General features: G+C 49.1%; 1 protein-coding gene across 1 annotated transcript in view; it reads left to right on the top strand.

The window, feature by feature from the left end:
• Nucleotides 1-358: 358 nt before the first annotated feature.
• The window catches only part of Bicd2 (BICD cargo adaptor 2), a 43551-nt gene continuing 18118 nt past the window's right edge, over nucleotides 359-25791 (top strand). Inside the window, exon 1 of the mRNA XM_032884349.1 lies at nucleotides 359-646. Coding sequence (XP_032740240.1) covers nucleotides 407-646 — 240 coding nt within the window. The 5' untranslated portion in view covers nucleotides 359-406. The remainder of the gene's footprint in view (nucleotides 647-25791) is intronic.

Genomic DNA, 25791 nt, shown 5'->3' on the forward strand with positions numbered 1-25791 from the left:
CGGGGTCCCTGGCCTGGGGTCGGTGGCACCTTTACTGCTGTCACGTCAGCGGCGCCGGCCAATCAACGATTGAAGCCAGGCAGGCGCGGCACACAACAGGCCAAGCAGTGAGCGCACAGTAGGACTACATCTCCCACAATGCTAAGGGAGACGTAGCTTTGCGTCTCTTTAGGCTCATGCCCCCTTGAGATTTAGACCAATCACAGCCTCAGACCAGCTGGGCGCAAGGGACTGCGGGTTATGTAGTCCATGCTCAGTGGGACTGCAGCCCCCAGTGTTCCCCGCGCGTCAGGGAGGAGCAGTGCGGCGGCGCGGGCGGCCGTCGGGGCTGGGCGGCGGCGGCGGCGGCTAAGAGGGCCCGGCTTGTGGGAGCCAAGGTGGGAGCCGGCCTCGGCGCGCGGCCACCATGTCCGCGCCGTCGGAGGAGGAGGAGTATGCGCGTCTGGTGATGGAGGCGCAGCCGGAGTGGCTGCGCGCCGAGGTGAAGCGACTGTCCCACGAGCTGGCCGAAACCACGCGTGAGAAGATCCAGGCGGCCGAGTATGGACTGGCGGTGCTTGAGGAGAAGCACCAGCTCAAGCTGCAGTTCGAGGAGCTCGAGGTGGACTATGAGGCCATCCGCAGCGAGATGGAGCAGCTCAAAGAGGTAGTTGCCGGCTGCGACCCCTGCCTGGGGCGCTGAGGTCACCCTGCCCAGTGGTGGGAGGTACCAGGGGTGGGGCAGGAGACCTAGAGTTGTGGTCCAAGGCAGTGACGGAGAGTGACCATGCTCGGCCCCGTGCCCTGCTGCTGGGGTCTAGGCTCCCTGCAGCTCCACGTACCCGCTAGTTTTCTCCGCAGGCCTTAATAGTCCTTTCGTTGAGGACTGATGTCCTGCTATGGTTATTGCTGCCTTGGGTGTGTCTGTGTAGGCGGTGGGGGAGCAGACGATGCCCTTACAGCTGAGGCTGTCCGTGAAAGTGACCCCCTTGGTAAGGCTGAGCCTGGGGCTGGTTGACCACAGTCTGTCATCTTCAAGCAAATCACTGCCCCCCTTTTTGGAGCAGCTGCTTTCTGTGCTGTTCATCTGGTTTCATGACTGCCTGAGGCTGGGAAGGGATGGATACAGTGAGTCGCAGCTCCTGATTGCCCATGACCCTTGACAGGCCGGCTTTCCCAGTATCCATCGCATCAGTGTGACTTAGCTCTGGCTCAATCAGCTGCTTTCCCCCATCTCATTAATGGTGCACCCACTACTGGGAAGCATGGCTTCCATCGACCGCTTCCTGTCTTGCTCGGTCTCCTAGGCCCTGCCTGTCGCCCTGGAGTCTGCGTTCCTTCTGTCGGAACCTGGTGTTTTGTGTCATCCCACTGTAGGGAGAGAGGTTGAACCCCCCCCAGGCTGGCTAAGAGCTTGGGGGGGGGTGCAGTAGGAGGGACCTGGGTAAGCTTTCTGGGATGATTTAAGTGTTAGTGATTCTCCCATCCGTCTTGACTCCCCAGCCGTGTTCTGGAGACTGTCGGGGAAATGCTTTCTGGAAGAGGGACACACTTGAGTTTGGACCAACCCCTCCTTATTGCTTATGATGGGTGAGCTATGGGTGAGCCATGGGCAAGCTCTCCTCAAACCTTAGCTTCCAGCTCTGCAAAGTAGGAATACAGCTTTGCCAACCCACAAGTATTGCTCTGAGTGCTCTGCGTTTAGAAAGGCCTGATGTGGGGCCACACAGGTAGCTTGTTGGATTATCTGAACGGTTTCCCTTCCCTGTCAGACTCAGTTCTGCTCTAGGGTGTTAAAATCACAGGCTCATCTTTGGATACTTCTGCTCCCAGCCAGCTTTGGGTGGGTGCCTGAACTCTTTAGAGCCTCTCTTCTTTTCTGTGGGGGAATGAATCCCTAAAGTCTGGATAGAACAGGGCTGGGTGAGTCCCAGAAGTGGCTGCTTCTGTGGGAAGGTAGGAATTGAGTCTTCCCACAGAATCTCAAGTCTCTTGTCTGTCAGAGGACATCAGTTACTTTCCCAAGCCTGGCTCCATCCACAGTGGGTTGACAAAAGGAGGGGGAGGGGCAGCCCCCCTGGAGGGGGAGGGGACAGTCAAGGTGATAGATGAAGGTCAGGACTGTGAAAATATGGAGTGGGTGTATCCTCTTCCCAAATCTAGTCTTCTGTCTGGGGCTCCCCTTCCCCCCTCCTTGGTGCTCCAGGCAGGTAGCTGCACCCTTTAATTACAGTGCCACTCCCACTGCACATACATATAGGTTGCCTTCCCACTTCCTGTGGAATGCCTGTGAACCTCTCCTGGGAAGCCCACTCTCCTCCTCTGAATTAGCAGGTTTCTTTCAAGGGCATGTGCTGTGAAAATTGGCTGTTGGTGATCTAGTCGGTCCTCACTTGGGTGACTTCTGTTGGTCAGCCTCCTGCAATTGTTTTATGGGCAGAATCATTTTATGGCTCAGTGAAGAACAATGGTGGCATACATGTGGCCTTGTCTGTATCTGGAGGGAAACCTCTGAGAAGATGAGGAAGAGGGTGCGATCTATTCTCTAGGTGCCCTTTAGGTATCTGCTTAGTCTAATGCCAATCCCACACTGGCTGTATAGGCTTGGACAGGCTGCTCCTCTCCCCTTTGTGAGGTGGGATAAGGTTTCTTCTAGAAGTTTCTGGTGGAGTCCAGAGGAATGCATCAGCTTCAGAGAGTGTTGCCAAAAGTTTGTGCCAATCTGCCTCTGGTCAGCATTGTGTCTGTTCCTCACACCCATGCCAAAGCAGGCTCTGGTCAAACTCTTTAATCTTGGTCAGTATTGTATTTGAAATACTAACTTCTACTTTAAAAAAAAAAAAAAATGAAGGTTTAAGGAGACAGCGCATGTAGGAAGTTTTCTCCCCACAGAGAGGTGAACTGTCTTAAGTTGTTTGCTCCTTTAAATGTGGTAGATTTAGTTACTAACAAGTTAAGTTATGCTGTCGTCGAGTTGCTTGTGTGCTTGCCCGAGTTTAGTCATGCAAGCCTTTGAGGTGAGGAAGCCGTCTGACTTGGGTGAAAGGGTTTACAACCAGATCCCAGGAGAGCTTGTGCTGGTGAGCCAACTGAGCGTTGACCCCGCTGTCAACCGAGCTGTCTTTATTTCTGGGAGAATGGCTATGTCTTGCTTACAACCATGGCCCGGGTGTTGACTGAGGCTAGAAGTGGAGAGGAGGCCCCATAGCCTGTTTTGCTGATATTGTGTGTCTAACTCAGTAAGGGCCACATCTGTCCCAAGTCTTTCTGCTTATCCATCATGGTGGGGAAGAGGACTAGATGGACTCTTGCCAGCCTGTTCCTGGTCCCGAGTGGTCAAGACACAGCTTGCTGTGGCCTTCGCTGCAGCTTTGGGTATATAGGTGTGCGGGGCGGGCAGAGGAGGGCAGTTGCGGTAGGAGAATGGGCTGAGCTCAGGTTCCCCGTCTCTGTTGTGAGAGATTCCCAGAAGCAGTTTCCCTCCACCTGGGCTTGGTCCAGGAACAGGCTTGGACACACCCTCATTGCTGTCCCCTGTCACTTCTGGTGGTGCTGAGCTGTATGCATCACCCTTGTGGGTGGAATCCAGCGTCAGGCTGGGCCCAGACCCTGGCACCTAGTAAATGCTTTGTCAGCCGAGCTCCACCTCATTCAGGCCTGGAGCTCCTCACTGTAGTGCTTGCAGCACCTCCTATACCTGTCTGTCTGTGCTTGAGTATCTCCTGTTGCCACCTCTGAGGGCTGCCCTGTGTGTCATGCCTTGCCAGTTCGTGGGGCCACTTTGCGTCTCCCTTCTTCCTGGAAGTCCCGCTCACCTCTCAAGCTTAGACCATTTCTGGCAGGCCCTTTGACTCTGGGCTTGCCTGAGCTGCTGTCTTCAACCCTTGCGCCTCTTGAGGAGGCAGGAGTGATGAAGGGGTTAACAGTGGGTGCACTTCAAGGTACACAGATTGGTGCCCTACCAACCTGAGGCCCGGCTTCCTGGAGTATTTGCTTCCAGACAGGGGAAAGTCCTAGTCTAATTTCCCCTGATCCTCTGACATCCTCAGACTGCGGATCCTCATTTCTGAGCAGACAGATCTGGGGGGTGGGGGGCGGAGGCATGGGAGTCACAGTGTTTTGTGGGGTCATGTGGGGTGTCAGTAATGGACTGTTTGTAGGAAGGTGGTCCACTCGAGGGTCTTGCAGATCCTTGAAGCAGTTGTGAGGCAGCTGTAGGCATCTGGCCAGTGGCCTTGTCCCCCTTCTGATGGGTGACCTCCCTTCTTCTGGCCTGCCTTTCGAACTATAAAATGGAGGACAGGGGGTCACAAAGGAATTTGATAGTCCCCTTCTACTTTTAATAATGTGTCTAGCTGCTGTATCAGACTCTGGTGTTGTTCTGAGGGGCATGGGAATCAGATACTTATACCTGGCAGAGAATCTGCCCCAGCCATGTGAATAGCTGCTCCAGGCCATCCCTGCCAGCATGTGGAGGTGTGGCCTTGGCCGCCTTCCACCGGGCAAGGGCTGGCACAGCTATGATGGAGCGAGCCTGTCTTCAGAAATGCCAAGCATACTCTGAGGCTTAGCAGCTGGAGCCAGGGGGAGGCCCAAGCCCAGCGCTGGGAGCTTATCACTCTCAGGGGAGCCAGCAGGCCTCAGAGAAGCCAGGCATTGCCTGAGCAAGAGAGGAGGTTAATTGTATGTGGTGCCCATTTCTGTGTTGTCAGAGTTGTGTTTTGGGACCCTGTCTGAGCTCTCAGGAATTGTGTGGCCTTAAATGAACTACTCTTTTGTTTAAGGCTTGGTGGCTTAATAATGGTGCCTGTCACAACAGTCTGGCGTACTAAGACCACTCGGATGGTCATTGTCCTTCCCTTCGTTCTGAGCAGCCACCATCAGCAACGGCCCTGGCCCAGGTTCGTGTGGGATTCCGGCTGAGTCTACTCAGGGACCCAGCTCTTTATTTGCGAGAGTGGCGAGCAGATTTGTTCTTGCCAGCTGAGGTGGCACCCCGTCTAGCCAGGCCTTCTTTTTCATATGTGGACCAGATGACACGTTGTTCTGCACATGATTACCTGCCGTGTTGTGATGACAGTGTGTGACTCATGACAATGCAAGCTCAGTTAGGCGAGGGTTGGGCCCGGGCCCCTCTGGTTCAGTATTCAAAGTGAAGTCGAAAAGAGTGGTCCTCTCCAGACCAAGCCTGGAGGTGGACAGAGTTAGGTAGAGCCTCAGGGCCAGGACCAGGGCTGAAGCCAGTCACCCTCAACTTTCGTAAAGCCAGTGGTCACCAGGCACAGGAGGAGGATGGCGTTGAAGAGGGCAGGAGTGGAGAGCCTCTTCAGTATTTAGACATCACTGTTTAAATGTGTACATTTTAGGAGCTTCAGAGCATAGAGCAACCCATGTCTGTTGTAGAACCTGTGCAGGGAGGAGAAGTGGGAACGCTGGGCATTTCTCCTTGTTGGTTCCTTTTCTCGTGAGTATGTGTCAGATAGAGATACCACACAGGACAGGGAGACCATGGTGCGTTTGCCACAGTTTTCAAAAAGCAGACAAGTTGTAGAGTTTTTGTATTTCCATTTGGTTTGGTTTGGGTTTTAGTTTTGGGAATCAGAGGCATCTGCAGCCACATCAGGCTGAACAAGTTGTAGTTTTAAGCAAAGCAGAAGTAGAGAGAAGGGTTCAGTGGACCCAGCCATGTTCTTGCCTACATCGACAGTTTCTAACTGTGGCCGGTCTTGCTTCTGTGCCTCAGTTCATCTTGGTTTGTTACTTCTGTAGCAGTAGCTTTGTTGAGAAAATAAGGAGTATTTTCCTACAAAGCAAGAGCTATTGAGTTTTCAAGCCTGAAACCTAACAATTCCTTAATGTTATCTGCTTGTCTGAGCAGCACTTCAATTTCCCCAGCTTGGCTCAAGTGAGATTTCTAGAGTTATTTGTCTGAAAGTGATTGATATGTGAGGAAAGCTATGAAAATAATGCGAATTTTGCATTTGCCTGTGTGTCGTTTCATTCATAAAAAAACCACCAACGGGATTGGAACTGTATCTAAGTTGGCAGAGTGCTTCACAAGCTCGCCCGTGTCCTCGGATTCGATCCTCAGTGCTGAGTAAACGGGGAGATGATGCACACCTGTAATCCTGAGCCTTGTGAAGTGGAGGCAGGAGGATCAGAAGGTCAAGATTATCTTCAGTCTCATGGTCAAGGTCAAACTAAAGGACAGAAGACCCTGTCTGAAATAACACAAGTGAACGCAGATCCCTGGGCACAGCTGGCCCCAGCCACTAGAGAACACATTTGTATGTTGGATTGGACATTTTCCTATACCAAGTGAAAAACCTGCCCCTTGCTCCCTCTCAGAAGCCCCAGGACTGCCAGCCTATGACACCACATCCACGCCAGCCCCTCAGCACCCTGTTAAAGCCAAGAATCGTGTCAGAGTTTCTGTTTTTAACCATTGACTCTGTCAAACTGTGCTGCCTTTTTATGATTAATTTAAAAGCAGATCACTTTAGGACCATTCTAGATTTACAGAATCTCAGACAGTGCAGAGGTTTGGTGTGGACGCGCACCCTTGCCCATCTCTTTTTTTTTTTTTTTTTTTTTTTTTTTTTTTTTTTTTTTTTGAGTTGGGGATCGAACCCAGGGCCTTGCGCTTCCTAGGCAAGCGCTCTACCACTGAGCTAAATCCCCAACCCTCACCCTTGCCCATCTCATTCAAGCAGTTCCTTAGTGTGATATGTTTGTTACAGCCCATGAACCGCTCAGGACCAGAGAGTGTCATAAAGCCTGTACTTTGTCTAGTTTGTCTTTGCTTTTACCTGGTGTGCTGCTTCTAACCCAGGGTCTCATCTGTGACTCCACCTTTCATCCGGTCACCGTGTCTTCTCAGGCACTTGACCTGTGATGATTTCTCAGACATTCCTTATTTTTGGCCACTTTGACAGTTTAAAGGAAGATAGGTCGGGTGTTTGATAGACACTCACTAATGGGGACATTTGTTATTTGGTATTTTTTGAGTGGGTCTGGGAATGACAGGGTCAGAAGAGGACAGTCATAATCCTGTCTTCTTACATATTAGGGATCTGTGCTTCACCAGGCTTTGGTTGACTGAGACTCATGGTGAAGGGCAGGGTGTGTAGTGTATGGATTGGTTTTCAAGGGAGTAAAACAGTTCTGTATGGCACTGAGGGGATGAAAATGATACTGTGCACTTGTCAAAGCCAGGTAACGGGAACAAAAATGTGAAGGTTTGGAGACAGTGGCTCGCATCGAACTCCACAGATTTCTCCACATTAGCGCTCTCCCTCTCCCTGTTTCACTCGCTGCTCTTGGGAAGGAACTCAGCAAAGTGCCTGGGTGAGCTTCACACTTTTTGTCCTTTGCTCTCACTCCTTTGTTGTTTCATCAGTGCCGACACATTGGAATTTCACTTCATTCACTGGGTTGTAATAATACTAAATTTCTAGCTTTGACTCTTACGATCCCGACAGCTCTATTGTGATTTTTTTGTTGTTGTTGTTTGCTTGTTTGTTATTAAGCATCCTGTGTGTGTCAGGGGGTGGGTAGTATGCAGGTGCACATATGTATGGAGGCTAGACGTGAGGTTGGGTGTCTTTTTCAGTTGCTCCCCACCGTGTTTTCCCAGACAGGGTTTTTCACTGAACCGTCAGTTCACTGATTTGGCTCAGTTCACTGATTTGGCTAGACTGGCTGGCCAGCAAGGCCCATCCCTACCATTCTCTTGTCCTGCCTCGGTGGTGCTGGGGTTATAGACGCCTTGTACACAGGTGCCTTTGTTCTGAGCTCACTTGAGCAGCAATAACTTTATTGATTGAGCCATCTCCCAAGCCCCTTGCTAAGTACCTTTTTAAGCTTTCTGATACTAGAGACGTTCTGTGTTTAGTTCTGGAGCCAGCTGTTTCTCCCAAGAAGCCTTAGTTGCTTCAGATGAGCGAGGTATTAGAAACCAAGATCTAGTTGCTCATTGTACCAAAGTGTGGCTAATGCTAGACCCTTTCAGCCACAGGGTGAGTTGTGTGTCTGCTAAGTCATGGACACACGTATCTGCAACTAGGAATTCAGTTACTTCGCCATCACCACATGCTTCCTTCTCACCACCTGCTCATCTGGAACCTCCTACCCCAGCAGTGAGACACTAGGCACCCACCATCTGTCACACTGTCACTCACTGGTCCTGGTTCACATGCGCGCCCCAGTCGGCTACTTCACCAGCCTTTTCCCTTTAATTTTGCATATTTCACTTTCTCCAGTTACTGATCCCATTGTAATACTTCTGCACCCTTCATTTGTAATTTAAATTTTTGACCACATTATGCATTCCATCCTAGACCCTCGATCTAGATTTTAAAAACATTTAAGTATATTAAGATTTTTGACTGCTTTTTGGGTGTTGTCTGCCTTTGACAAGTGTATAGTATCCTTCTACCTTGAAGAATTTTCACCTACTTACCCTCACCACACAAGCCTCTGCCAATCACTGGTCTTTTTACCATCTCTCTAATGTTATTTTTATCAGAAAGCCGTGTGACTAGAGCGTCTTCACCTCTTCTCGCCAACTCCTCATCCACTGATGGGTGTTCGGGTCACTTCGCTTTTCCACTGCAGACATAAGTTTTCTAATCTGCTGGATAAATACACATAGGAAGCGAGACTGCTTCCAAGTGGCTGGTCCACTTGGCATTTCCATCAGTAGCAAGTGATGGCTCCCGCTGGCCCGTTCGTGCGGGCCGTCCCTGCTGTTGCTGGACAGTGGGATGCTGTGGCTGCTGTTCAGTTTGCAGATCCCGAGGACACATGGCCCTGGCATCTTTTCACCCGTCAGTCTGTCATTATTATTTTGCCATGCTCAGGTTGGAATCCAGGCCGTTTTTCTTTTGCCCCTGTGCCATTAGTGTGATTTGATATCTTTCCTATCTTGGGGACATCTTCGATCCAGTTGCTTGCTTTCTTATTATTCCGTTGTAAGTGCTGGTTTTAGTCTGCGTGTAGCCACAGCCAGCACTTAGCTGCTTGGGGCTAAGTCCCAGGCCATACTGGTCTTTTCAGCACCTTGGGGGGGGGGGCTTTGACAGACAGGTGTTTTACTTCATGCCACTCTTGCTTCTGTGGGTCGTGTTTTTAGTGTTGCGAAACCAAACCCTGGGTCACGTAGTTACTTCTTTTATTTTAGCTACCTGGATGGTTCTGCACTTCTGATGTGAGACTCTGGTCTATTTTGAATTAACTTTTGTGAGGAGTTTGAGACTGACTATTCTGTGTGGGTGTGCGGTTGGTTTGCTGTGGCTGGTGGCCTTTGCTCCTCTGTCAGACACCATTCAGTATTATTTGTGTGGCTCTCTTTATGTGCCCCGTTTTGTTCCATTGAGCTATGTGATTTTTCTTTTGCTAGTACAATGCTGTTTTAACAGTGTATTAGCCAGCCACCTTATTGGGCTTCTGTCTTCTTAAATTAATTTATATATGTGTCCCTATATGTGTGTGATAGAAAAGGGAGAGAGGAGGCATATATATATATATATATATATATATATATATATATATATATGCAACCCTGCACTTGTACGGAGGTCTGCGGGGGACTTTGGGTGTCCTGATTTCACCTTACTCCTTTAAGACAGGGTCTCATTGAACCTGCAGCGTAGCTGGTGGCCAGCAGGCCCCAGTGGCCCTTCTACCTTTGTCTACCTTTGCCATGAGTGGCGTTACAGGAGTGTATTGTCATGCCTGGCTTTTTATGTGAGTACTTGTGGATTTGAACTTTAAGCTCACATGGTAAGCACCCAACTCCTCTTTATGCGTTTTACTGTATAATTTTGTACACCCTCCCCATGCCCTGTGCTTGGAGGCCAGAGCACACCTTATGGGAGTCAGTCTTCTTTCCACAATATGGCTTCTAAGGATGCAACTCGGTCGTCAGATTTGATGACAAAGGGCTGCTACCTGCTGGGTTGTCATCCCAGCCCCTCTTTATTTATTTTTATGTTATGACTTAGTCCCTCTGTCTCCTCATCCTGGGGCGGTGCCTCAGTTTTCACCATGGGTTGCCTTTCTCCCTTTCTTTCCTGTAAGAGCTGAAGTCTGAAAGACCATCCTACTCCCAGAAATCCCAAGGATGAGTGAGGCTCAGGGGACTGCCTCTCCCCAACCCCTCCAAGAAGTCATCATTGGTGACTTGAGGTTGCTGCACTGTTCCTTTAAGGACTCCACATACAGTCCCATACTATAAGGTCTTGGTGAGGAGTGTAAGGATTGCTTTCTCCAGATAGCATCTGCAGTTTCCATGGCTGTGTTTGCATTACTGCATCTGAGTCCATTCCTATTACTAGAACACATCAGGAGGAAAGGGCTCATCTGAGTTCTGGAGGCTGGAAAGGCTAAGAGCATAACATCTGTACTTGTTGTTGGCCTGCTGAGGGCTTCTGCTCAACCCCCGTGAAAGCAGAGAGGAAAGAGGTATGTGGCTGCACAAGAAGGCACTCACATTCACGAGGCCTCCCTTCCTGTCATGTTTGTCTCCTGTTACACCCTACCTCCCAGAAGCCGTATTGCGAGGACAGACTAGTCAAGCTGAAGCAGACCATGTCGGGTAGTAGAGCAGCCCACGGTAGTGTCTAAAAGAGAATATCCAGGATGATAGTGTGTGAGGGTCATGGGACAGCATGAGAAGGAATGGAAGGCTCCCAGGGTGACTTGACAAGGCCAAAGCACGAGACAGTACAAGGACTGGAGATCAGACATCTGTGGTTCCTCCAACTTTTAGGAAACATAGGCCCGGAATCCCTTAGTCTGAGCCTAATGATATCACTTCAAGGTATGCAAGCCCCTTGTGGTGGGGACCTGCCCGTAGAGGACCGGGCTGGGTGTGCACCCAGGCTATGTGTCACCACTGCATCCTGAGACAGGGCTGCAGTGCCGCGGTGCTGTCCACAGGCTCAGCCATCTTTCAGAACCTTCAGAACTAGAAAATGGAGCCTGTAATGGTCTCTCATTCTCTCTTGGGCTCTTTTGTTATTGGTCCTGTGGTGAGAAACCCTCTAAGGTCTGGGTGGAATGGCCTGTACTTGAGATTCTTCTGTCATTTTCTGACCATGAGCTTCACTGATTTCTCTTGCTTACTGAGGTGAAAGAATGTGGTGAGGGCTAGAGACAGTAAGAAAAGTGGGCTCCTGCCACACGCACCTGTGGTCTGAGCCAGCCTGCTTGCTGACTTGTCTTCCTCTGGCCCAGAACAGATGTGAGCTGGATGCTGCCCATGGGGCCTCTAGGCCCTTCCTCCTGTCCTGACCACAGGCTGCTAAATGGAAGTCTTGTGTTGAGCCAGCTGCTGTGGAAGATGATGACTGGTCCCCAGGCCCCAGTGCTGGGCTCTGTGTCCTTGGATAGGGAAGCCGGGGTCTCCAGGGACCTCTCCCAGTCCCAGGGCTCAGCTGGCAGGAGCTTGCCTGCTGACACCAGGGCAATTAGGGTGTAATCTTCTCTAAATGGTGCCCAATTCTGGCTAAATCCCTTCTGCCCAGGGATGAATCCCCAGTTTTCTAAAAGCAGCTTAACATTTGGACGCTGCCCAGAGCAGCTGGGGTTCTCAGTTGGCAATGGAATGGCCCATGTGGATTGACACAGGCCTCACAGGGAGGGGAGGGGGACCGACAAGGACAATGACCAGGGACAACCACCGTAGCCTTATGCTCTTTTGAGGTGCCTCCAGGGCCCTGGTCTTAATGATCATTACAGTTGTAAGCATAGGGCTCCGTAGGGAAAGGAAGCTGTGTGGTAGCTGCCTCAGCTTCTTGCTGATGATGTGTCTTTGGAGAGGCCTGGGTTTGAGGGCCTCCTGAACACCTGCCGTGTGATGACTGAGGCCTGCCAGGCTGTGGGGCTGGGCAGAGAGGTGGTCATTGTGCCCACACTGCTCCTGACTTCCTGGAAACCCTCATTCGTTCTCTCAAGGACTTTGCTGCAAAGACAGAGATGGGTTTTGATAGTTTAAAAAAAAAAAAAAAACCATCCTGGTGATGCCCTGAGGTGAACTGCCTGGCTTTTCTGAGCTCTGGTTTGCCTACCTATAAGATGCAGAGGTAAAGGTCCTTTTGTGTAAGATACCTGATAAAGCCCCTTTCCTCTCTTGCTGTTTCTGGGAGCCTGCATTGCCTGTGCCTCCTCAGGAAGTGTCCTTTAAATAATGGAAATCCATCAGAAGTCCTGCTTAGAATCCTCTCACTCAGCAAGAATGGATGTAAGCAGCTGGCTGGAGTTGGTGTGGGGTAGGGTCTCTTCTGATGTCTCTGGACCCTTTAAGGGAGTTGGCAGGTCTGTTTGCCCAGATCTGCCTACATACGAGATCATGTGGGACTTTTAAATACTCCTAAGCTCAGACCACACCCAAGGTGATTAAATCCTCATTAGCACGATGCTTCTAATCCTAGGGATCTAAGTGGAAACTCATTTCCTACATCTGAAACTTGCGCACATTATCCACTGATATGATTGGTCCACGGATACCAGGGGCTACCCAGCATACCTTTGTGCTCCTCTCTGGAGTATGCAGGAGCCTGGGACGTGCCTGGTAGAAATGAGGGAGACCTGGGACAGGGCTAGCCTGGGAGCTACTCCTCAGTCAGTGGTGGGGGTAGGAATGAGGGATGCCTCTCTTCCAAGGCCAGCCTACCCAGTCCTACTTTGTATCTCATGTATCTCGGACTTGCCATCTCCATCTGTCGCAAAGCTGTGTCCTCGTGTCTATCACGGATTTGTTACCTGTATCCTTCCTGAGTGTCTTCTGCCTGTTACAACAGGCACCCCTTCCCTTTCTGCACCTGCTGAGAGGATGCACAGACTTCTGGCCATTGTAGTGCACTAGGAGGATTGCCCTGTCTCGAAAGGTCAGCTGCCCTGCCTCACCATATGTGCTTGGGTGCTCCTGCCTCGCTTCCTGCAGTGGTTGAGGGTAGTGTTGGTCTAGAGGACGTTCTGTTGTTCTGGGATTGCTGCTGGACTTCCTCTCGCTGCATAAGCAGGTCTAGCTCTCCCTGCTGACTGTAGGACTGACCAGTCCTCTGTCCTGACCGAGTCAGAAGCTCCTCACCTACAGGTTCCTGAGCGGATGATAGAGGACAGGGGCTTTGCAAGGGAGTACTAGTGTGTAGTCCACTTCCCTGGAGGAGCGTCTGAGGCTAAGTACTTCCTTCAGAACTGCCTGACTCTCCATCTTGGCCCAAGATGGTGGTCGTTGCTATTGAGAGAAGTTATATCAAGTCCCTTTTGGAACTCTATGTGGCCTGATTGAAATACAGGAGGGAGACACAGGGCTCTTTGCAGCCCTCCAGAAAGCTCTTTCTTCGTATGGGAGCTTGGTGGGCCTTCCTTAGAATCTGCTAGGAGACTGCTGCTCATTCTTGGGATTAGCGTGAATCACTGTGAGGGAGAACTGAGTTCTGCTTTCTTGTTTTTGTTTTAATTTCTTTTAAAGATTTATTATGTATACAGTATTCTTCCTACATGTAGGCCTGCAGCCCAGAAGGGGCATGGTTATGAGCCACCATGTGGTTGCTGGGAACTGAACTGAGGACCCCTGGAAGAGCAGTCAGTGCTCTTAACCTCTAAGTCATCTCTCCAGCACCTGAATTCTGTTTTAAACCAAGACTGTATTTTTAGGGCAGTTTTTGACCCCAAAGGATGTCTGTTCTATAGTGGGTTGCTATAGTTTTCATTGTTTATGAAGATTTATTTTATTGCTACTGAAGAGATAGTAGTTAGGAGCTGTGGCTGCATTTCCAGTTTCATTTCACCTACATGGAAGCTCCCAACAGTTTATAACTTCAGTCCCAGGGGATCTGGTGCCCTTTTCTGGCCTCTGAGGTCATTGGTACATGTGTGATACACAGATAGACATGCAAATAAATACACATACACATCAAATAAATAAAAAACTTAAAAATATTTTATTTTAAAGTTATGTGTATCTTGCTGGGCAGTGGTTGCACGTGCCTTTAATCCCAGCACTCAGGAGTCAGAGGCAGGCAGGTCTTTATGAGTTCGAGGATAGCCTGGTTTACAGAGCAAATAAACAGAAAAAACCTATCTCAAAAAAAAAAAAAAAAAAAAAAAAAAAAAAAAAGAAAGAAAAAAGGAAAGAAAAATTGTGCAGTGCTTGTGTGTGTGTGCGTGCACGTGTGTGTGTGTGTGTGCATGCGCATGTGTGTGCGTGCGCACACACATATGTTGTGTTTGGCTATGTGCATGTGACCGTAGGTGCCCCTGGAGACCAGAGGAGGGTGCTGGACCCTCTAGAGCTGCAGTTAGAGGCAGGCGTGAGCTGCGTCATGTGGGTGCATGGTGCTCGGCCATCTCTCCAGCCCTAGTTCTCAGTTTTAACATTGAAACCCATGATGATACACACAGTAACTAGAGCTCATTCTCATGAAGGTCCACAGCCTCACCTACTGCCCTGCTGCAGTGCCCAGAGACCACTCAGTGTGGTTCCTCTCAGCCCCCTGGTGCTGCAAGCTGGGAGGGAGGGAACAGCCGCCCTGTGGACCAGGCACCGTCTTCTCGGTGCTGTTTGCATGAGTCCATCTTCCCCCTTCACACATGCATGGACAGGCTGCCAGTGAGGAGGTGCCTTTACTTCCTGCTTTGCGACCTCTTAGCCTGTGTCTAGGGAAGCAGGGCTAGGTGTCAAGAGGGAATTAATTTTCTGTGGAAAGTAGGGTGAGACTTGGGACTTGTTTTGCTTCATCTGAAATAGGCCTTCCCACTGCCAAGTCCAAGTTTCCCAGGATCCAAGCCACATCACACCACAGAGCAGGTGTGCCTGCCCCGGGAATGGATGTTTCCTATTCCCCAGATGATTCCGTGAAACGAGCCGGAGTTGGTCAGGCTCTGTGGCTTCTGGCTCATAAGTCTCAGACTTTTTTTCTCTTTCTGTCAGACCCTCTTGGGGAATCTTGTTTGGAGACACATGTTCTCAGAGTTGTTTTCTTAGTTCCAGAAGAAAATAATATTCCTGTGAGAAGCTAGCAAGCTTCTGTCAGGGCAAACTGAAGTACAGTGACCCTGAAGGTCATGGCCTTCCTTCTTTGGGATCATCCTTGCTTACCTCATCAGCCATTGTTATTCACTTCTGGGCTGTCAGAGCTGGAACAAGCCTGTGCTTATAGCCTGAGTTGTTTTTATATATAAGCAGTCCAAGGCTGGTGGCATTGATGTAACAGGAGGTTGGGCGAATTCCAACATAGCAAACCCAATAAAGAAGCCTCAGAGTCTGCCCCTGATGTGTGTAGAGAGTCCCGCCTCCCAGTGTACAGTTGTGCCCACTTGTGCCCAGTGCTGCCTTGGACGTTCCCACAGGCCTTAGGCCTTTGTCTCTTGGATCCAGGTCGCTACCAGATGGAATAGTCAGGAGCTCAGTCTTCAAACTCCATGCCCCCATCTGGTTCTACATAGAGTTTATCCTGAGATTCATTCTGCTGATACCTTGAGCTGTCTATGCATCTGCTATGGTGTGTGTTGGTGTACATCATGTACTATAAACCTGCGGTCCATGTTTTGATACTATTATTTGTCCAGTCTGTTCTTCTTGAGATGAGGGTCTTTCATTGAATGACTTTGAACTAGAAACCATTCTGTCCTGCCTCCCTAGTGCTAAGATTATAGGTGTGCACCACCATGCCTGATTCTGTGCTGTTTTTAGGATAGATCTAGTCTCACTGTTAGCTCTGGCTGGCCTGTTGCTGTATCCACCAGATTGGCTTCAGACTCTCAAGAGATCTACCTGTTTCTGCTTCTCAAGTGCTGGGATTAAAGTCCCGCACCACTGTGCTAGCAAGGTCTATGTTCTTATGTCAGACTCCTGTTGAAAGTACATTTATGGAAATGAGATCTTTCATCTTGTTTGTTTTGCCATTGTTTCAGTAATCACTGGTAACTGAACTCCATGAAGTGGATTCAGACTTTAGGTACATTTGGTTTTGAATTTTATCAACCTTTAAAGTATAATTCCACAGTGAACAGCCAGCCAGATGCATGTATGTGTTGACTCCCTTTGTTTTTACATGCAGGAGTTGGATGGCCTAGGCTCCTTGCCCTAGTGTGCCAGGTGTGTGTTCCAGTAACACTTCAGATACTTTGTCTCTGTTGTTGGGTCACTTTTTATTTATAAAATTCTCTTTACAGTTCTGTGTGTGTGCCTGTGTGTGTGCGTGCGTGCCTGTGTGTGTGTGTGTGTTGCTCACATGAGCACACACATGTATGTGCATATGTGTGGAGGCTGGGGAACAAGTTGGCAGTTTGTGCTCTTCTATCATGGTCAGACTCAGGTTGTCAGGTTTGGTGGCTGGTGCCCTCGCTCACTGACCCATCTCGTGGGCCCAGGCTGTCTTTATTGAAACATAGGTAAAGCTAGTTATATTATAGGAGATTGAGACGCAGAGATTTCTGACTTGAAGCAGAGTTGAGTAATAGCCAAGCCCTAGCCCCGCAGTGAGCTTCCTCCGTTCAGTCAGTGCTACCTTCCAGCAGTTCCACAGCCTCTCCAGATAGCATCAGATAGCTAGGGACATCTTGCCAAAAAAATGACCCTGTGGGGGCAGTTCACAAATCATGACAGGTACCCAAGAGACTTAAAAATATACAACCATACAAAAATTTATAGACGAAGGCAGGGGGTGGTGGCACATGCCTGTGATTCCTGCACTTAAGAGACAGCGGCAGCAGAGATACAAATGAAGACCAAAGCCTGGGCTGTATAGCAAGTTCAGGTCAGCCTAGGCTACATAGAGAGAAGACCCCCATCTGAACACATTAAAAAGCAAAGACCTCAAACAAACAAAACTAGAGAGTCTCAGAAGACCTTTAAATGGAGGGTCACAGTACTGGTGTTCTTTGTTTTTTTAAGACAGAGTCACTCTGTGTAGCCCTGGCTAGCCTGGTCTATAAACCAAGGTTCATTGTTAATTTTTTTTTAATAGAGGACTGATTAAAGCCTATAAGACACATAAACTGGAAAAATATGTTGTACTAGGTGAAAAGAACACTAAGACCAATAGTGTATGAACTACATGAAATGTCCAGAAATAGACAAATTTATAGGAACAGAAAATAGATTTTTTTGATTGTCTGACTCTGGGAAAGTGGACTTGGAGAATTACAGGTAATGGGAACAGGGTTTCTTTCTGCAGAGGGTGTTAGTGAAAGGTTAATGATAGTTGTCATACAACTGTTGTAAATATACCCCAAAAGTCACTGAATCCAGAAGAGGGATGTTTGTAGATAAGCTGTGTCTTTAAAATGTGTGGCATGTGTGGCTCCCGAGGATGTAGCTCTGTTGGTAGAATGTTTCTCTAGTGCACAAAGCCCTAGTTCCACCCACAGTACCACATCAGTCAGGATTAGTATGCACCTCCCAGCAGCCAAGGGGTGGGAACAGGAAGATCAGGAAATCCAAAGTCCTAATTGGTGGTGTAGTAAATTCAAGGCCAGTTGGGGATACAGGGAACCCTGACGCAAAACAAAATAAATAAATAAAAATAACGGACAGGAAGAATTTGTGTTTGCAGAATTTTTTAGATAAATCTCTTCACAATCTTAAGAAATCAAAGTGTCCAGGGCTCTGTACCTATGGTGCCCATGTGGAGAGAACTTTGCATGACATTGAGAGATAATCATTCTTTACTAATATTTATCCTTTCTAGTTACTGTGTTTATAGTTTTTACTGAATATGTGTCATTTCTACTGAAACTGGCGTCTGTGGAATGTGTGCTTTGAGGTAAAGGTTATAAGTGTAATTTTTAAAATTATGTATTCTTAACTGAACAATCTACTTTGAAGATTTCTTTTTATTTATCTTTTAATTCATTTGGGGGAATCCCTTTTCAGTTCCTTTAAGTAATTAGTTTATGCGTGGCAGTAGATAGTCCTCCTTCTGAGGCACTGTCTTGTTCCTTAGCACACACAGAATTCACACTTCGCTTGTCCCACATTTGAGTTCAGGGCATGCTCTTCTGGGGTTGAATAATTCATAAAGCAGACTGTGTATTGGGTTTGCTGAGTTGTGACTTCTGTGATCAGCATGGGATTGGTTTCCGAGTACCTGCTATCTAGAAGGGAAGATCTGTTACTATCCTGCCAGTACCCCATTTGAGTGTAGCCCAGGGAGTCTGACTCCTGGGCCCAAGTCCTACTGTGTGGCTTACCTAAGGAAGGGAGGTGGAGCCATGCATGTGGGAACTCAACTTTGACATGGTTGCAGTGGTCACTGAGCAGTCGGTGTTCAGCTCCTGAGTTTGTGGTGCACGTTTGTCAGACTAACTGCACAGTCGTCATTACTGGGTAAAAAGACACACTAAGCTAACATGGCAGCTTTGTGTTTTGTTTTCTGTGTCCATCTCTGCTGGGTGAGGCTTTGGCTTGCTACTTTGTTCAGAGTCAAGGAGCAGCTCTTTTTATCATCAGTGTTTATTTTTAGTGGCAGCCCTTCCCCTGCACAGTCCTGCTGGACAGCCAGCCATTCTGAGTGTTGATAAGATGTTTCTATTTTTTATTTACTGTTTCCTGTTGTTTGGTTCTGTATGCCTTTCCTAATACATACTGAAGAGATTATTTTTCAATTTTTGTGTGTTAGGGTAAATGCTGGCATCATTTTCTATTGTATTTATTTTCAGAAGTTTTAGATTATAAAAAACATGATAATTATATTTTGTTCTCTGCGGCACACAAACATGCTAGCAGTGTCTTCCTATTTCAGATCATTCTTACACCATTATATATATTATGTATATGATAGCTCTTTCTGAGAGTTTTCCTTACAAACGGCTGTTTGGGAAGAAGATTGTGTCCATCGTGCTGGGAGGTCCCTGATGATCCTTATACCTATTTAACCATTTCACATGGTGTATACTAGCCTCTTCCAGTCAGCATAGGTTTAATCAAACTTTGATTATAGATTTAATCTCTTAATGCTTTAAGTTCTTTATCTCTACATGAATGGTGTTGAGCTTGCATTTCTGTCAGCTTACTATCCAGAGCACCATCTTGAATTTAATAAGATTTGATGCCATTTGGTGTGGAATCCTGGTAATGCATGGCTGTGACCAGCCACCTAGACCTGCACAGGATTGAGCACAGCTCACAAGCCCATCCTAATGGTACCTCCCAGGCCCATGTGTTTTTTTCCCCGTCCACCTCAGCTTTTTCCAGGCTTTTAAGACATTAGATTCCTTCAGTCTGTCAGTGTCTGTGACCAGCTGTGTCCTGGGGATCCCCATACTGTACAGCATTTACCCGTTGGTACCCAGAGGCAGGCATTTAGGAAAATGCCATTAGTAAAGACTGACTGGGTGCATGTGCCAGCCAGTAGGCCTTTTTAACAAGCCTGGATAGAAAGACGGATGCTGTGGAGGGACTGTCCTTGTGTCCCCTTTTCTCGGGTGGGGATTGGGACAGGTGAGAAGCGGACCTTCTTCACTTGTGCAGCCCTCACCAGGAACCAAACAGTGTCCCCAGGTCAGCAGGTGGTAGAAGGGGCCCTGCCCAGCAGGCGTGCCAGGGTAGGCAGCTGGTACAGCTTAGGGATTCCTGGGATTCCAAGCCTAGCCTGATGCAGGCGTGGTGGCCCTTTTGGGACAAGTGTGGAACCCACAGTCTGTGGGTAGGCGGTGCTGGATCAGCACAGACAAAGGGTTGGAGGATCATGGCCTTATTGTGGAATCTGCTTCCTGGAACAAGCCTTGTCTCATTAGATTGTAGAGGCCGGCTCCCCTGGGTTGTCAAGCACTGTGCCTGCTGCATCATATGATCAAACTGGTTTAGGGAGGATTCTTTGGGATAGCCCTGCCTGGAGGACTCTTCCCTGGCTTGTTAGCAAAGGCCTTCTCCAGGGAGCCAGGCCCTGCTGATAAGAGTGTGTCAGACAGAGCAGAGGGCTTGAGTTCAGTTCTGGTTACGCCTCTACTCAGGCCCTCCATGAGTTCTCTGGTTTGAAGGGTCAGTCTGTACTGCTTGTACAGAAGAGTAGCTCTCACAGTGAGATGTCCACATTACTCTCTGGCTAGTGGTGAGTGATTGGGCCTTTCATTTGTAGGCAGGAAACTTTGAGTAGGCATTGGCAGGGAGCCAAGCTGCCCTTCTGGGTGACTGCAGAGTAGGAGCCTCGTGGGTTCCATAGAACTTGGCCAGCGGTGACAAAAGCTGGAGAAGGCTAGGCACTAATTTGGGCTGATCCTCTAAGTTCTCGTTCTTTTCATTAGTAGGCTGGTCGTGGATAACCTTGCTTAGTACCCGTGTTCTCTCAACACAGGGCTGGACGTCCTCATACCCAGCCCCCAGCCTTGGGAATTAGCCTTGTATCCCAGTTTTCAGACAGTTTTAGCAAGAAATACCCTCAGAGTTCTGACCAGCTGCCTGTTTCCCATTCTGTACCAAGCTCAGGATGTATCCTTGTCTGGATAAATTTAGACCATCTACAACAAATCATGGGAAGGAACGCTTGAGAATTGGTATACCCAGGTGACAGAAGGGTTTTGCAGGTGACCTGGCCATGGGAGGATAGGACGGCTGCCTAGTCTGGGTGTCAGCAAACCCTTTCTCTGGAAACAACCTGATGTCACAATAACATTGTATTTGTATCAGCCCATTCGATGGGCTTCAGTGTCTTGAAACTTCTGGAGGCCTCCCACAGTCAGGGCCACAGAGATCCTGTTAAAATCCTAGGAAGTGCCTGCCAGGCCGTCTCTGCTGCTTCTGACACTGGCTGTCAGCTTCTGCCCTTGGTGTTGAGAACTTGAGCAACTGTCATGGGTGGTCTGAGGAGGACTCCGGCCTGCGCTGTGCTGCCCTCATTCTTTATGGTTGGGATTGGGAGTGGGGAACACTCGGCATGCGAGAAGTTCTTTGCTCTGTTTTGATTCAAACATAATGTTTCCATCTGGGCCACTAGGAAAGGCAGAAGAGAACAGAGTGATTCCTGAATTTGCCTTTGAAGGCTTCTGTTATTGGGAACTGGATGGGGTTCAAGGGGCTGAGGCTGCTTCATCTCTGATGAGAGTATCCTTGACTCCAAATCCTCTCAGCAGCAGGCTTAGGCTGAAAGGTCTGCTTAACTCAGGCCTGGCCTCAGGCTGGAGTATTAGCCAGGTTATAGGAGAGGAAGTGGAGGGACACTAGTCCGTGCCCGGTGTGCTATCTCCAGTTCGCACTGTTGTGGCGTATTTCAGAGGTGGGTCAGCTGAGCAGTGTATGATGTTAGTTGTACTTTCCTGAGGTGGCAGTGGTAGGCACAGCTCGCTTTCTGTGCTCCCACATGTACCCAGGGTCTGTTCTCCCTTGCTGTGCTGTCTGGCTCTCAGGAGTGGAGGGATAAAATCACATCCTTTAGATGTGACCCCAAAGCCCTGTCCCATCAGCCCTCCCTCAGTGTTATACCATCTCACAGTGCAACCAGACCAGGTACCTATGGTAAAGCTCTGTTTCGCCTCAGTTTTGTGTGCAAACTAGGTGCTTGTGCGGCCCCCTCCCCCCATGGCACCATGAAATGGTCTAATGTTTATGGCTGCCATCGTCTGGGAGATTCCATGAATAGCAGGCATTGAGCTCTTGTTGGAGACATGAGGCTCATGCTGTTCCCTCACTTTTCATACCATGCTTGGTTTTGAACGTTGCCCCTTAGGGCTGCTATGGTTTTTCCTTCCTACCCAGAGCTTCTCTTCTCCCATCCTAGCTAGAGATGATCCAGCTGCTGAAATCGTGATTGGCCTGGTTCCTTGTAGGCGCAGATGATTGCACCATCGCTACATGGGTGTGGCTGTCCTTGAAGCCAGCATCCCAGGGGGCTATGTGTTGGCCAGAAGCAAACAAACATGGGCCGTGTTCCTCTTGTAGGCGCCTGACTGGCCATGACCTCATGCTCCAGCTTTCCTGGCCCTGTTGGGTCTTGCTGGACCTGGGCAACTTCAGAGCCGTAGGCAGGAGGTAGGTTAGGAGCCTGTGAGGACATTACCAGAGCATTGCTCCTCCTCAAAGCACAGACGTCGACCATCCTGCGGTTAGGATTGGAGGAGAGCCAGTCTGCTTCCCTGCCTTCTTCCTTCCTTCCTTGAGTCAGCTGTGAAAGTTTGTGGAAGAGGCAGGTTAGAGGCCACATCTGCTGTTCAGGGGCTGGTTCTTGATAGCAGGGTGGTACATAGAGGCGCCCATATTCTGGGGTACCACCTGAGAGGCCTGAGCCAGGGAAATCTACAAACACAACCACAGCTGTCCCCCAGCCAACCTGCAGGTCAGGAACACCTTTCCAGGGAGCATTTACTCAAGGGAGGACAGAAGGGAGCCTACAACCCATAGAACAGGAAGATGGTCCTGGGCACAGCGGATTTAAGGTGGAGTTGAAAGGCTGTATAGGATTGGATGCAGTGGTGTCTGAAAAGGTCAAAAGGAAAGTGCCCAAACAGGTACACCACCTCTCTGACCCCAGCCTCACAGCCTGGAAGCTGGACATGGTGGCCACGGGGATGGGCTGTGTCTTGTAGGGTCACACTCTGCAGGTGAGAGGTACAGCCCTTCAGGAACGTCCATGCAGTGTCCTCAGAACTTTAGTGAGCTTCATGAGTTGAGGTGTTCACTCTAAGTTTTCATGTGAGCATATGTTCCTGAGACCATCAGCAAGGCAAGGTAATGAGCTTGTCTCTGGTCTTTCCTGTTCCCTCTGAGTCCCCCTCACCACACCCCCAATGCACCTCCATTTTAGTGTGCATTTTTAGAGTTTTATGTAAAGGGGATTGAACAACCTATTTTTTCCCATTGGACTTTCCACTAAGGTGATTTTGAGGTGTGTCTTTCTATATTGATATATCAGTAGTTCTTTTTTATTGGGAGTAGTACTTTATTATATGAATTACTACATTTAGGTGGTTTTTTAAAAATCGTCATCTGTGTATTTGCATGTGCACATGTTACAGCATGTTAGAGGACAGCTTTGTAGAATTGACTCTTATTCCACCTAAGGGAATCTGAGGACTGAACTCAGGTTAATAGACATGAATGGCAAATGGTTTTTACCTGTAGAGCAATTTCTCAGGCCCTATATCTTAAAATAATAGAGAGCTGGGATTACAGGTGCATTCACGATCACATCTGGTTGTTATGTAGCTTTGGGGATTTAAAACTGTGGCCTTTTTCTTACATGACCAGCACTGTAACCACCCAGCCCCCCTTGTGGTTGTTTTTCTGCCAAGATGGGACCTTCTCCATTGTTCTGGTTGGTCTCAGGCCCTGCCTCAGTGTTCATTGTTGACTACTGTGCTCAACTCTAAAGTCCTCTGTGTGTGTGTGTGTGTGTATCTGTCTGCCTGTCTGTCCATCTGTCTATGTGTTATGTGAGTTACTTGCGTGTGTGCTGTTGATTCAAAGGTTATCTTTCCCATAAAGCTTTAGTCCGGCCTCTAAGCAGTGAAGTGCCTCTGGGTCGTGGTAGCAGGTGGGGTGGTCCTGCTCTTTCAAGGTCATTTAGTCTGTCTGAGTCCTTTAAATTGCTCTATGACCTTTAGAATGAACTGGTCATTTTCTACGAAAAGTTGCTGGAACTTTGGCATTGTGTTGAGGTGATGTATTGTATCGGCTCCTTGAAATTGGTACACACTCCATGGTTGCTCTCTCTGGTTTATTAGGCTTTGACTTATTTTATTTTTTCATTTGGGCCCTCATTTTGGCTGCCTTTCAGGGTTGGTTAATCCTTTGTGATGCAGTGTGCCTGTTGTTGGCCCTGCTTTCCTCTACAGAAGTGCTACTGGGATCTTTTGTGTCCTCCGTTTGCTCTGTGCTCCTGATTGAGGGTTCTAGTCCCCGAGTCTCAGCCCTCTGCTCAGGGCTGTGTGCTGTCTGCTGAGGAACAGTTCTCTCTTGGGTCTTCCCCACGAAGCTTACCTGTGGCAGCTGGACGGACGGGCTTGTTTTCCTGAGCGTGGTCTGAGCGTGTTGTGGGGTGCAATGGCTAGGACATGGATTAGACCTTCATGTCTGTCTTTACACTCTGCTCTGATGCACCTCATCAGCGTGTAATTCAGGCTGATTCTCCAGGCCCAGGACATGCTCTCTGAGCCTGTGAGTCGGGGTCCACCTTGGTGGTGGGAACAAGCTTGTTTTCAGACTGTGTCAGGGCCTGAACTTTCCCACGGCCTCCTTAACCCTTCGCTGACTCATCTGGTCCTTAGTTCTGGCTGCCCTTACTGCCCTGTCTGTGGTCGTCTTCCACAGGCCCTGCCATCTGCCTCAGTCCTGTTGTGTGCCATGCCCTGAAGTTCCTCTGAAGTCATGAAGGCTGTTGGGGGCCTCCCCTCATCCTGTCATTTTCCCCGGTACATATTTGAAACTGTTTGTGAATGTGTGTGCCTGGCATGCATACGCCGTGGTGCACACTGGGCGTCACAGGACAGGTGTATAGTAAGGAGGGTAAGGCATGACGGCAGAGGCTCTTGCCTCACCATCCTGTTCCATCATCTTGCTCCCGTACTTTCCAGATTGTAGTTTCTCACACAGGAAGTAGTGTCTGTCCCTGTGACCATCTTCTCAGTTGGAGGTAGATGTCTCCATCACAGTACGTTTGAAAAGCTGCTGGGGCTGCTCCTGTGCCCCAGGCTGGTAGCTTGGGTGGAGGAAGTCAGGGCCCAGGTTGGCAGGCCTAGGCTTGAATATTGTGTCATAGTGCTTAGCCATCACACTTTGGGAAAACTTCTGAGTTGTCCTTGTCCCAACTCCCAAGTTGACGGGTGTGTCCCAAGGAGCCGCAGGTGCTGGACTCTTCAGTACAGTTCCCAGAGCCCTAGGTTGGGGCCAGCTTGGGACTTGATTTCCTTTGTGTCTCATAGTGGTGGACAGGCAGCGTGGGCCAGCTGCTGTGTAGGTGCAATTTGTGGCTTGATCCTTCCATAGGATCGGGGTAAAGGCAAACAGACCAGAAGTCACAAAAGCTGAGCTGCTGTGATTTGGGCAGAGTAGATGGAGTGTTGGGGACTGAAAGCAAATGAGCAGACCGGGCCATCTCAAGGTGACTTGGATATCCGCGGTCTGCTGCAGCAGTGTTGCACTGTGAGCCCCAGGTTACCCCTCCACACACGCTCCAGTGCCCGCCCTGGAGCTCCTGGACTGTGTTGTCCTCTGGACCGTTGTGAGGCCTTCCTGTAGTCTCTTGGGACACAGCATATTGCCTCAGATCAGGCCCTACTCCATTCTGCCAGTTCCCTGACAGAATAAAAAGGAATTGCTTTCTGAATTTTCATGTGTTAGTATTAGAAACTTCTCAGCTCTGTGACATCCCTGTACAATGTGGCTTTGTATGTTTTGCTCATTGTTTTCTTGGTCTGAAATCCTAGATTTGTGAAGTAATAAGTGAAAAAAATTCCGTTTTACTTTTAAAACTAGTAAAAGCCATCATTTTCTTGTTCTTCAGGAGCTCTTCTCTTATATTTGTCACGAGCCACGGGTCCTACAAAGAGTCAGGGAAGGAAGGCCCAGGAGGTGGGGCAGCCCTCAGAGGTCATGTGATGGGGGCCAGGCTCCCAGGGGCTCAGGGTCTAGACATAGCACAGCTGCTGCTCTTGCTGGGACTGCCATGCTGTGGTGGGCGAGGCCAGCACTTCTTGCTGCTGTACTTGATAGGTTTTCTTCCCGCATCCCAGGGCCTGACACACTCGCTCCTCGCCTATGTCTGAAACACGCAGGTATGTGCGTCTCACACACCCTTAGGTAACCACGTTAGCTAATTGCTACTGTTCCCTGCCCGTAGGGCTGGGGGCCCGGGGGCCCAGCCCCCGTCTGTC

The sequence above is a fragment of the Rattus rattus genome, chromosome 14 (genome assembly GCF_011064425.1).
Source record: "Rattus rattus isolate New Zealand chromosome 14, Rrattus_CSIRO_v1, whole genome shotgun sequence".
NCBI lineage: Eukaryota > Metazoa > Chordata > Mammalia > Rodentia > Muridae > Rattus > Rattus rattus.